Source organism: Poecilia formosa, unplaced genomic scaffold (assembly GCF_000485575.1).
Source record: "Poecilia formosa unplaced genomic scaffold, Poecilia_formosa-5.1.2 Scaffold883, whole genome shotgun sequence".
Classification (NCBI taxonomy): Eukaryota; Metazoa; Chordata; class Actinopteri; order Cyprinodontiformes; family Poeciliidae; genus Poecilia; species Poecilia formosa.
In genome coordinates, this window is record NW_006800822.1 from 39737 (window position 1) to 51467 (window position 11731).

At 38.3% G+C, this 11731-nt stretch overlaps 1 protein-coding gene across 1 annotated transcript; it reads right to left on the reverse strand.

Annotated features, from left to right (window-relative positions):
• Positions 1-1464: 1464 nt before the first annotated feature.
• LOC103131963 (serine palmitoyltransferase 1-like) lies at positions 1465-11059 on the reverse strand. Its single transcript, XM_007543706.2, has 10 exons — positions 10953-11059; positions 8988-9095; positions 8807-8901; positions 8114-8207; positions 7947-8019; positions 6614-6746; positions 6378-6507; positions 6115-6204; positions 2175-2282; positions 1465-1599 (listed from the first exon to the last, which is right to left on the reverse strand). Exons 1-10 carry the CDS (start codon positions 11004-11006, stop codon positions 1480-1482), a joined length of 1005 nt encoding a protein of 334 aa, XP_007543768.1. The 5' UTR covers positions 11007-11059; the 3' UTR covers positions 1465-1479.
• Positions 11060-11731: the final 672 nt, after the last annotated feature.

The following is an 11731-nucleotide window of genomic DNA, read 5'->3' on the forward strand; positions in this document are numbered from 1 at the left end:
ACAAAAATAACTTTTGTAATTTGTGTGTTCCAGTATTGTCTGGAAAACTATAAATAGGATTTTAGACCCCCCTGTCCGCCGCCCCAGGGTCCAGGTTGTGCTTTACGGCCCTGCGTTTGGTGTCACAGCCCAGCTCACAGAGCTCCTCCTGCAGCTCCACAGCTCAGTTGTCCCGCTGCACAGATTTGTGACACTTATCTTAATATTAATAATTATAATGGCATTTAGTTGCACAACTTTACGGACTCGTTCATTCGTGGCTGTTTTCATGTTTACTGCGCTGTTCATATTAGTCTCGATGTTTTCTGGAGCGCAATGCAGAGCTCGATGTAATTCACAGGTAATATATTAACTTAACATTAACAAAGATGCAACGCGATGGATCATCCGGGAAATGATGGTCAGGCAGAGTCTGACTGAAACTAACTGGATGTCAGACAAATTCTGGGGTTTATGTCTGCTTACTTCCAAGCCTAAAAAGTGCAACCCGCGACTCATTAAATTTGCAAGTGACTTTAAAAAAAACAAACCCAAAGCTGCTTATAATAATCGGACTTGACGAGCGAAACTCAAAATAGTTCCTGTTTTTCCAGCAACAAATGCGCATCTCCCTCTTCCCTCCATTGTTTACATTTCTGTTGCTGCTGATACTTTCGCATAGAAACAGCGATCACTCCCCAAGAGGCGCAGAAGAAATAACTAAGTAAAATAGTAACGCACAGTAACGCAAAGTGATTTCATTAAGTAACTGTAGTCTGACTAATGGATTTGAAATAGCAACGCGTTAGATTACTCCTTACTGAAAAAAGTGGTCCGACGTCAGTAACGCGTTACCAAGTGTTTTACATCACGAAAACCTGGCAATTGAACTGGGGTGTTTAGACGCTTTATATCCACTAAAATATATATATATGTATTTTTCTTTTTTAGTTTTTAAATTCTATCTATTATTTTGTCAACTAACTTGACAGTAGGTTAATCGACTAAAATGTTGTGATAGTCGACTGAAACTACAGAAAAACAATTCTAAGGACAAAATTATGCCTAAAACTAAATGACACTTTAGTCAAAAGACTAAAACTAACTAAAAATTTGATGTCAAAAATAAAATGTCTGGATGGAGGTTGTCTGCAGAAACTTGTAGTGCTCTCTGTGTGACTGTTTTGTTAAAACAAATGAAGCGATGCAGGTAGGGAGTAGCTACATCTAAGAATGAATGGATATTTCAAGTTTAATAAATTTGAGACTTTAATGTATCCATTTGTCATTCTACCTTGCAAAGCAGACCAGGGTAGATCATAAGGATTCTTTGCACATTGATAGATTAAAGCAAAAATTATCATGAATACTTGTTTTGACTCAAATTTTAAATCACATCGCCGCACCAAAAATCAGACTCAAATTGTGAGATAGGACTCGATTTCTACCCTTGTTGTCCAGGTAAATATACCAATTCATCCTACGTGACCCACAGGCACCTCAATAAACATGTATTCCACTTACTTGATGATCAATGACAAAGGAACGGCCACAGCAGAAGCCTCCAATGGAGGCCACAGCATTTTCCATGTTAGCGCTGATCAGATCGATGTCATCAATCTGTGCAGAGGAAAAATGGTCAGATTATTATTCTACTTCAGAATCTGTTTTATTTACCAAGTTTGTACATACAAACAAGGAATTTTACCTCGGATCATCTTTGCTCTCAAAAACATTTGAAATATAAATATATAAAAAGAAACAAAATTTGAAAAATATGTTTTTTGTCTTCTTATAGGCTGGCAAACAGATCAAAAGAGGAAGAGAAAGTTGAATTAAAACATTGCATTGATCTGGGCCCTGACAGTTCAATGTTTAAATAAAAGTTTTAGCACTTTGTGTCCAGGATGTGTGGGGTCTGCAAAGATTTTGGCTGCCATTTTCCTCGCCTTGGTCCTGTACTTTGGTAAATTAAAAAAATAAATAAAAAAACCTTGGAAAATTTAGGATTATGACCAAGACAACTGACTACTACTTCTCATAAGAAGAATACAATTTGGATTACTGTGGATGAGAAAATGTAAGAAGCACTTTGATTTGGTGTAATTGAAAAGGTAACATTGACAAAATAAAAAAAAAGATTACAATACAAGTTTTTTAAGCTATTTTGTTTTCTTTGTTACGGATATACTCACATTCACCCCAAAGTGTTCTGTGACACCTTTGCCGTGTTCACCCAACACACCAAAAGACATGCTCTCCTCCAAAAAGATCCGCACCTTGTATCTATACTTGAGCTTGACCTGGGAAATTAGACAGATAGTAGAGATCATAAAAATAAACATTCTGAGACTGTTAGATCTAACTCAGACATATCTGGAACTAGGACAGGTGAAGATCACCATGTGATGTCTCTTTTTGTGGATGTCCTTTTATACCTGAAAAACCCAAATAAATCAGTCCCAGCTGTACTTAGTTCCATAGATAAATTTGGTGCTCTTTCAGGTTTTGAGATTCTGTCATGACTGTTTAAGACTCTGCAAGTCTGTCACTTTTCCTCTCAATATCCCTCTCTCCCTTTTATCAAAAATTTAGATCAATTGGATTCATTGAAGAAAAACATGGTAGTTTACAGTACTTTGTTAGCGTGGCAAGACATAAGGAAATACTTGAATATTCCTCACTTTATCTCAATTCGATCTCCCCCGACTTTAAACCCGGACTTACCAACTTCTATTAGAAGTATTGGTCTATTGAACTGGTCCTCTTCTGGTCTGACTGATTTCTCTGATCTGTTGATTTCTGGCTCTATTAAATAATTTAATCAAATAAGGGACAATAACATCATTCAAAAAGATTTTTATAAATACCTTCAAATTCGGCACTTTATTTAGTCATTGTTTAGGTCCAATGCATTCTGTAAGGAACTGACGGATTTAGAAAATATTCTGGTTTCAACCAAATCTCCCAAAGATGTGATTTCAAAGTTCTATGCATCTTTACTCAGCCCTGAACCATCAAGCTTTGACTCTGTCAAGAAGTTGTGGGAACGTGATCTGGAGGTGAAATTCAGTCCTTTAGGTTGGCTCAAGATTTACAATGGATCCTTTCCTCAATACACTTCTATTTCTATACATGAACAAAATTTCAAACTCTTCTATTGATCCTACTATACCCGTTTATCTCCAGAGCATGTTCCCCAACCATTCCAATCTGTGCTGCAAATGTTTGAGGCATAGAGGTACATTTTTCCATCTATTCTGGTCATGTGAATTATTACAGACCTTTTGAAAAGACATTCATTCTGTGACTGAAAAGTTTTTGGATGTTCGCTTTTCCTTGTCCCCTATGTTTTATCTTCTAAATCAGAGGTCTCATTCTCGCAGCCCGCAGGCCAATTGCGGCCTGCACAACTTTGTCTCGTGGCCCCCACCGTGATGTGAAAGTATAATATTAGTGCGGCCCACAGGGTGAGCGGACCTCTGAAGGAAGTCTGGCCCACCATTCCTCGTCATGGCCGACATTCAGTGCTAGACTAAGCTACACTGACTTCATGCACACTACGCTTGTAACAATAGTGTTGCGGATGATAGAAAAGTCCGGTACCAGTTGCCCTTCCCTGCAGTCGCCATTCCGGTACTTTCTATCATAAACAAATGCCACAATCAAACGCAGAGAAAGGCGACTGCTAGGCTGCTCGTCATCCGCTGCGCTGTTTTGACAAATAGAAGCGGTAATGACGTGACGCTGCCTAAAGACTTCTATAAAACGTAGACGCGACGCCAAGTGGAATAAATTTAGGGTGTGTTCACACTGCAGCCTAAAGTGACCAAATTCAGATATTTTTTTTTGACGTAATGCAACCTGTACCTGATCTTTTCATGACAGTCTGAACAGCACAGGTCGGATTCTTTTCGAATGTGACCCATATCCGATACGTATCCGATTCATATGCGACCTAACGTCCAGGCCACATTTATCCGAACTGAACGTCACTGATACTCAACAAATTCTGCGTCTAGATACACGCAAGTGGGAAGAAAAACAACTATGACGGACTATAATGAGGATTAAGTTGTTAATATGCTGCTCCGGTTGGACAACAACTTCAAATGTGTAAGCTAAGCTCCACCGTTAGCCTCCATGTTTACTTCCGCAAACACTGAGCACTTCTTCTTTTTATGGTGGTTGGCAGAACACTGAGAACGCTGACACTATTGCGCCCTCTACTGCGCATGCAGGACACTTTCAGGTCGTTTACCCATTCAGACTGCATAACACATACAGGTCACATATGTGTGGCAGTGTGAACGGCCCGGCAAAAAAAAATCCGATTTGACAAAAAATCGGAATTGGGTCACTTAAGGCTGCAGTGTGAATGCACCCTAAATTTTGTCACACCCTCATCATGTCTTTGTCAAAGCCAAAGCCTGCAGTTCATGTATTGGAGAAATAATTAAATGTTGATGACATTTGAAGATATTTTTTAAATGTTTTTTGTGGAATCCTTTATGCGGCCCAGCCTCACCCAGACTCTGCCTCCAGCGGCCCCCCCCCCCGCCCGAGTAATTTGAGTTTGAGACCCCTGGTCTAAATCCATCAGGAAGTCGGCCGTTTTGGATGAAGGCCGCCATTTTGTCTCTGTTACACATGTTGTATGTGAATTAACTCCTCCTACAGCTTTTGAGATCCAGGCTTCAAAATCAGTCAGCAAAGTCTTGAGGCATGGAAGGTTGATAGTTATCAAAATCTTTTTAGTACATCAAAGCACGTGGGCTTGGCCAAGCCTGAAATCTGACCATATGCTATGAAACATCAAGATGGAATAACTTCCCCACATAAGCTCCCAGCTTCATCAAACTTTCTTTGACTCATCACAGACCAGAGTTCATCACATTCACATTGTCAAAAGGTGACATCACCTTACTCCCTTCCCCCTTTCCACAAGAAGTCACCCGTTTTCCTGCTGTTTTTCTTCTTTTCACCCTATGGTTCATTAAGAGTTCAACCTGTGTTTAATAAAATACAACAACATGATGGTAAATCATGGCAAATTCTAATCCCTTGACATTTGCATACGATAGTCTCTAAATCATACATGCAGGTCAATCATAAGTTTGGTGCTTATGATTGACTTATCATAAGCATAAGTCAAGGCATAAGCCTTGACTTTAGAGCTATTGGGCTCTAAAGAGCCCAATAGCATTAAATTGTAATTTGACTCCACTGCACCCCTAGATTATCCCACTAGCTATATCTCCTTAATACATCAACCAATCTGCACCAGATTTTTTGTGCATCGTCAGAGCACTGCTGAACACGTAAATGTGCATCATGTGTTTCGCCTCCTGGACAGGTGCAGGAACTGTGTGAGAGCGTTAACGGTGGCGAGCGGGTGGCGTTGCTGGACATCTCGTGGTTGCCATAAGGCCAGAGCAGGGCTGAGCTGTGAGAGCCTCCAACGCTGCTTTCAGCTTTAATTCATTTTATTTTGAGAGAATGTTTATAAATGATGGATGAAGACTCCTTATCCTGAAGCTGAATCGTTAAATGGTGTAGTTAAACTTATGGTTCAAATGCTTTGTGTAACTCCTCTTTTCCAGTGCTTTCTGTTTCTACTTATATCACCAAACAGCTAAGAGAGATGGTAAAGCATTCATAAACCCCACAGGTTGTTTAAAACAGTGTTTACAAATCAAACTGAAATTAGAAGATGGTCCTTCACACAGCTTTGTTTTTATATTTTTTCTGTTTTAGTTAGCCAATCCAACTGAAATTGGTCATATTGTCAGACAGTGCAAAAAGTAATGTCAATGCTAAGTAAATGTTTGTCAGGAGTCAGATTAAGAAGTGTTTCTAAACCCTGCCTCTATACCAAACACACAACACTGTTTTTATAAATGCACTATTGGCCTATAGGTCCAATAGTGCATTCTGTTTTTTGAGCAACAAGACCTAGTTTTGTTCTCAGAATAATTTCCATTTTACAAACCAATAGCAATAGTTCTCAAACCAAGACTGAAAAAAATGTTGTGGAATCTGCCAAAGGACCCTTCCCCATAATTCTGAAGCAGTGTTTCATTTAGGGGTTTATTTAGTTTATATTACTTGAAATGTATTACTTGTGAACTTTACCAGCTCAGGGAGAGGACAAATATCTGCTGTGTTGATGTACATTCCCTCAACCACAATGAACTTCCGCGTCACTCGAGCTTTACGAGGATTCTGTAAGAAAAACATTACAATTTTAAAAATGTGAAGGCAAAAAACTACAGAATAAAAAAATTAACTTAAACAGGTTTACAGGTATACAATCTGCAGCTATAAAATTATTTGACAGTTGACAGTATAATATGACACTTAAAAGTTAGAATGAAACTACCTAAACTGGTACTAACCTTCTGGTCCTCTAACTCTTGTTCTTTTAGCAGTCTCTCCAGATCCTCCATGTCATTGTGTTTGAAGTATTTGATGAAGCTGCGGGATGCCTGAAGGCCTTTCTGGATGGAGAAACAGGCAGCTTCATCCCTGGACACCAAAAACAAAACCAACAATATGAGAGTTGAAATCGAAATAATAAGGAACCCACATTCACATTTTAAATGTCTCTTGGAATTAAGTAAACATGACTCACACAAAGATCATGTCCCCTCTTTTGGAGTAGGCCGGAATCGCACTAGCCATCGTTGCAAAGCCATATGAATAGATAATGGCCTCCTCTGTTTTCATGAATTTGGCAAGGCGATTCTCCAGTTCTAAATGGACATCTGGAGAAAAGGGTAGTATGGAACAGGAAGAACAAGGGAAGCAGTGAAAGGAAAAGCACCGAGTAGATCAGATCAGGAAAACTGCTAAGTAGATCTATACATGTATGAAAGAGACAAAATAAATAGGATTGGTCAATAATGCCAGCCTAACCATAAGACAGTGTACCCATTGTAAATCAAGATATTCTTACACTAATCTGAAAATGAGCTGTGTTGTTCATATACAGAAATGTCTATGTAAAATACAGCTGAACCTAGTTTTGGATCAGAAATTGAAAATGTTTCAATTTTGTTCAGAAGGAATAAAAAATGCCCCATCAATACAGATAATACAATGCTTAATTATGGAGTAGAAGTTGTGAAGTTCTCAGATATGGGCCTTGAAGATATTTTATGAATTTGCTCAATTGCTCTCTCAATCTTGTAGACTAACTAACCAAGGTATTTTCTGTACTAGTGGTGAAGGTCCTTCAGGTCCTTTTCAGGAAAATTATATCTAGTGCAGATTTTTGTCTAATCATTAAAAAATAATGGCAGCAATGGAAGTAAACAGTTTCATGAAATATATTATTCATAATTCAGCCATGGTGCTAGCACTCATCTATCATCCATCAGAGGAGACGTCAGCATCTTATGTTGGAGCAACAAGCTCCAGTTGATGATTTTACAGAAGAACGATAGATTCAGCACGTTCCAAAGATGCACAATGTTTTATGAACTGTGTGATGCTGTGAGAGCTCTGGTGGAGCCAGTTTCACATTGTCGGAAAAAAACAAAAACAAACTATGAAGAAGACTACTTCATGTTGTCTTCTTCATGGCTTTCGCTAACATCTGGCTGTTGGTCCCATGACTTGTGCACTTTCAATTGCATTGTAAGCATTTTGAATTGCTTTGTTGCTGAAATTGTGCTATATAAATAAAATTACCTTATCTTACCTTGTGTGATGCAAAAAAGTGCATCACACAAGTAATGCAATATCTATTTCGCAGTATCTATTTTGATATGACTGAAAAATCATTTCATCCCAGCGCAACAACTTTTTAATCAAAAAACTGTTTTTTGATTAAAAAGCGTATTTAATGCTTCATGTCTATTAAGCATTAAACATGCTTAATAAATATTAAGCATATTTATTTTTGTAGTTTCAATTTGTGTAGTTACTTCTCCAGAAGACAACAAGCAGCACTATTCACTTACCAAATGTTCCATAAAAGCCTCTTGGACCACATGTGCCAACACCATATTTTTTTAGTGACATCAAAGCCTTTTCCTGTTATTAGCAAACAAAACAATTAAAAATGAAATCACAGTTAATTAATTTTAAATCCAAACTAATAAAAGTGAATAAAAAATATTTTAATTACCTTCACACGCTCATTGTCAAGGAGTCCCAAAAAGTTAAAGGAGGCAAAATTAATGCACTCTTTTCCATTGACTATGATTTTATGGCTGGGTGGTCTAAAAATGAAAAACAAGTCATATATATAAGACACAGGCAATTTGAAGTACAAGCACACAGTACAAGAGTTTTTCAGACCTGAAAATGTGGGATGTCTCTTCTCCTTTATTTTAGGCTCTATATGCCTGAAGCATGTAGAGCTACTGCTCTACATGCAGTAGCTCTACATGTTAGAAAGGGCCTTCTATTAATATAGAAGGCCCTTTCAGAAGGATCACTGATAACCATTTGGTTATCAATCAACCACCACCATCCCTATCACTGTAATTCACATCCTACAGGTTGGGAAAATTCTAGGCTTGTGTGTACCTTCAGGACATTCAGTGGAAAGTGGAAGCTCAAAGGACATGACTGTTATGGTCTTTGAGCCTGCACTCTCTGCTGCCAGTTCTACAGTCATTGTAGAACTGATGTAAGTGTACACATTAGTAAGTCTAGGTTCTGCAGAAATATTCACAGTACTTCCAAATCAGAAACTGCCAAAAATGTTAAATTCAATGTGCAACATAATCTAGCTTGACTGATACATATTAGAATTTTTTCTTGTCTAATTATGTGAAATTACAGAAGAAAGAAAAAGGATAAAACATTGTTTTACCCTGAAACAATGTTGTATTTAAGGGAAGGATGGTCTTTTGAAATTAAAGGGACAAGAAGATCTGGCTGCCATTCTTCTATCAGGTCCTCTTTTTCCTGTAACAGAAATCCAGGTAATAACTGTTTGATGGTGTACAATTTCAGAAATTTTAGTAATCTGGCATTTACTGTGCTATGCTCACCCTTTCTGTCAGTTTGTAAGTCTCGTGAAGTTTGTAGGTCTTGGAGAATAAAAGTCTGATTATCCATAATATCAAGATGCCCTCCAGAATTAGGTGATATGCAGGAGCCTGGGGAAGACCAGCACAAAGATTAATTTAAGGCTGATGATCAGTTCAAAGACTTGAAGTTTAAAAATCAGTGGATTCAGAAAACACAATATATAAGTCAAAGAATCCTGAACAATGGAGCAAGAGCTACCATATTTTTTAAAAGTGCATGTTTAATAGTTAGTCTCTGGTTTTTTTTTAATTTAATTTCAAATGTACAACACACAGCAGATTCCACCATGTAAAACACAATAAAACCAAAATGGAAAAGCTATGCCTGGGAAAACCGAGTCTGTCCTTTCTGCTTTCCAAGCAATATAGCAGCCAGAAGCTGATCATCTTGATATAAATATTTTCCTGACATATTTTATTCACCACAAAGCAAACCCAAATGAGCTGGGGGATATAAAAGAAACATTTACTTAAGATTTTGAGGAGTTTAGACACAGTCATGCATTTTGAAAATATCTCTGTGACATAGCAGGGTCGTTGCTCACTTTTGTAGAAACAGTCAAGAATGGTTTAAGTACCCTTTGAATTTGTTTTGTTCACAAGTAAATATATTTTAAGAAGGAAAGCAGCAGATCACATTAAATTCTGAGTTTTATGTAATTATTTAACTCCCCTGCGCCTCTCGGTGACACGAATACAAAAACACTTCACCAAGAATAGCTACATCGGAAATGATAAGTAGAGATTAAAGCTGCAAGCAGCATTGGCAGCCCTCGCAGCTCAGCTCCGTTCCAGCCTCATGACTTCCGCCGACCGTGAGAGCACCAGCAACGCCACCCACTCGCTGTCGTCACTGATCTTACGCAGTTCCCGCACCGGTCCATTAGGCCAGGGGCGAGGTGAAGGAACGTAAGGGCGCGGTGAGTTGTATGCGAAGGCATCATCGGGGGGCCGCCTCCTCTGGTGCAGCGCCCCTATGCGTTGCATGCGCTGCATACCCACTTTTTGGGCCACTGCATTCGGCAATGCACATCACTGTCTAGGGGGCGCTGTGGAGGAATTAGGCCTTATCTAATTTGTCCATTTTAGTGGACAGTTGATCATAGTAATAATAACTTTTTGACCTTACTGTACAGGCCAGTAAATAATGTGAAAGTTTAAAACAACTATTTTTCACAGACTGTGTGTACTTATATTAATATTTAACCCTCAAATAGCCAGGATCACACTGGTCACAGATTATGAAGGCCAGTGTGATCCTGGCTATTTGAGGATTACATTTTATTTTAAGTGTGATATGAAGAGTGTGTCATGAAGAGGTGGCAGAAACCGCGTTAAAAACTACCAGAGCACTTAGAATCATTTCTTAATCACTTAATGACTTATTAAACGGCCACAGTTGGTTTACATATTTTAATGACGGCACATAGGCAATCAGGGCAATGGTCCGTCAGTTTTCAAAGTAAAATACAAAGTAATACTTTATATTTTCTCCGTCAATGTGATGGTGATAAAGGAGCCGTGAAGTTTACAATCCCAGATGTATCAGTATTTACGCAGTTTACGTAAATACTCTTCCCGCTGATATTCAAGACGTACCTGCGTTCTATCGCTCCCTGCGATCACAGAACATGATGGGTCACAGATTTAGCTGTATTACCTGTTTGTGCCCCCCGCTCTCACGTTAGTTGCTCTCCCAGGTCTTACGGCATGGTATACAATTCCCTCCCCCCGCTCTTACGGTAGTCCCCCGATCCTATTGCGTTGCTCTATGTTTTCCGGGGTACGAAGATTCAGGCCGACTCAGTTAACAAATTAGAAAGCTCCAAAATATTTTAAACTGGAAGATGTGAATTAAATATCATGAATCTGTATGTACATGCCATAAATTATACTCTATAGACTGGTTAAAAAGACGAACATTACCTCATAAAAAGCTTGTACCATTTCTACCAACACCCATTGCTGCCCGGAAGCCATATTCCGCTTCTGCTAATGTTTCTTCTTCTTTGGCAATTGGCATCATTGAGTTTCATTACTGCCACCCTCTGGTTCAACTTTATATTACAAACTCACTGACAGACAATAATGATTTTGGCAAACCTGTAGTGTAGTCTCTTAGACTCCAGTTGTTGTTTTTAATTATTATTATTAATTATGACACGTTATATAATAATTGAAACACTTAAATAATTCTTAAATAATTCTAAAATACAAACTGGGATGTCCAAGTTGATCTCCAACTTCTTGAATGTTTTTCTTTCATTTTCCAATTTCCTGACCTGAATGAACAGTAAATATACTTCTGTCTATTCAGCTTTACATCATTTAGATTAGACTAATCTTTATGCTTTGCCACAACAAAAAAGACTGTCAGAAAATAAAATAAAAAATCTGACACTTTCTTAGAACACATCCTTCAGGTATTGAATTTTTTGCTGTTCTTGAATACTTCTTTGGATAAAAATTTCTAAATTTGGATGAATAAAAATATATGGAACAATATCTGAAAATGAGACAGCTAAGCAGAACTACCTGCAAACCTGTACATTCAGCTCCTATATTTCCCAGACAAACATGAGAAGTAGTGTTAGAGATTTTCAACTGTTTTTGCTGGATGAGACTGATTGTGTTCTTGTACAGAGGAATGCTGCCATGACAACAATTAAATTGGGCCCCGACTGTGCAGGTGCTGTTACAATTTC

Excerpts from the sequence above, each read along its gene's own strand:
- LOC103131963 (XM_007543706.2), bottom strand. The coding sequence starts at position 11,006 with ATGGCTTCCGGGCAGCAATGGGTGTTGGTAGAAATGGTACAAGCTTTT. Across the intron at positions 6,747-7,946 it reads AGGCTTTTATGGAACATTTG|ATGTCCATTTAGAACTGGAG; the intron begins GTAAGTGAATAG and ends CCTTTTCTCCAG. Across the intron at positions 2,283-6,114 it reads TTTGTCCTCTCCCTGAGCTG|GTCAAGCTCAAGTATAGATA; the intron begins GTAAAGTTCACA and ends CTAATTTCCCAG.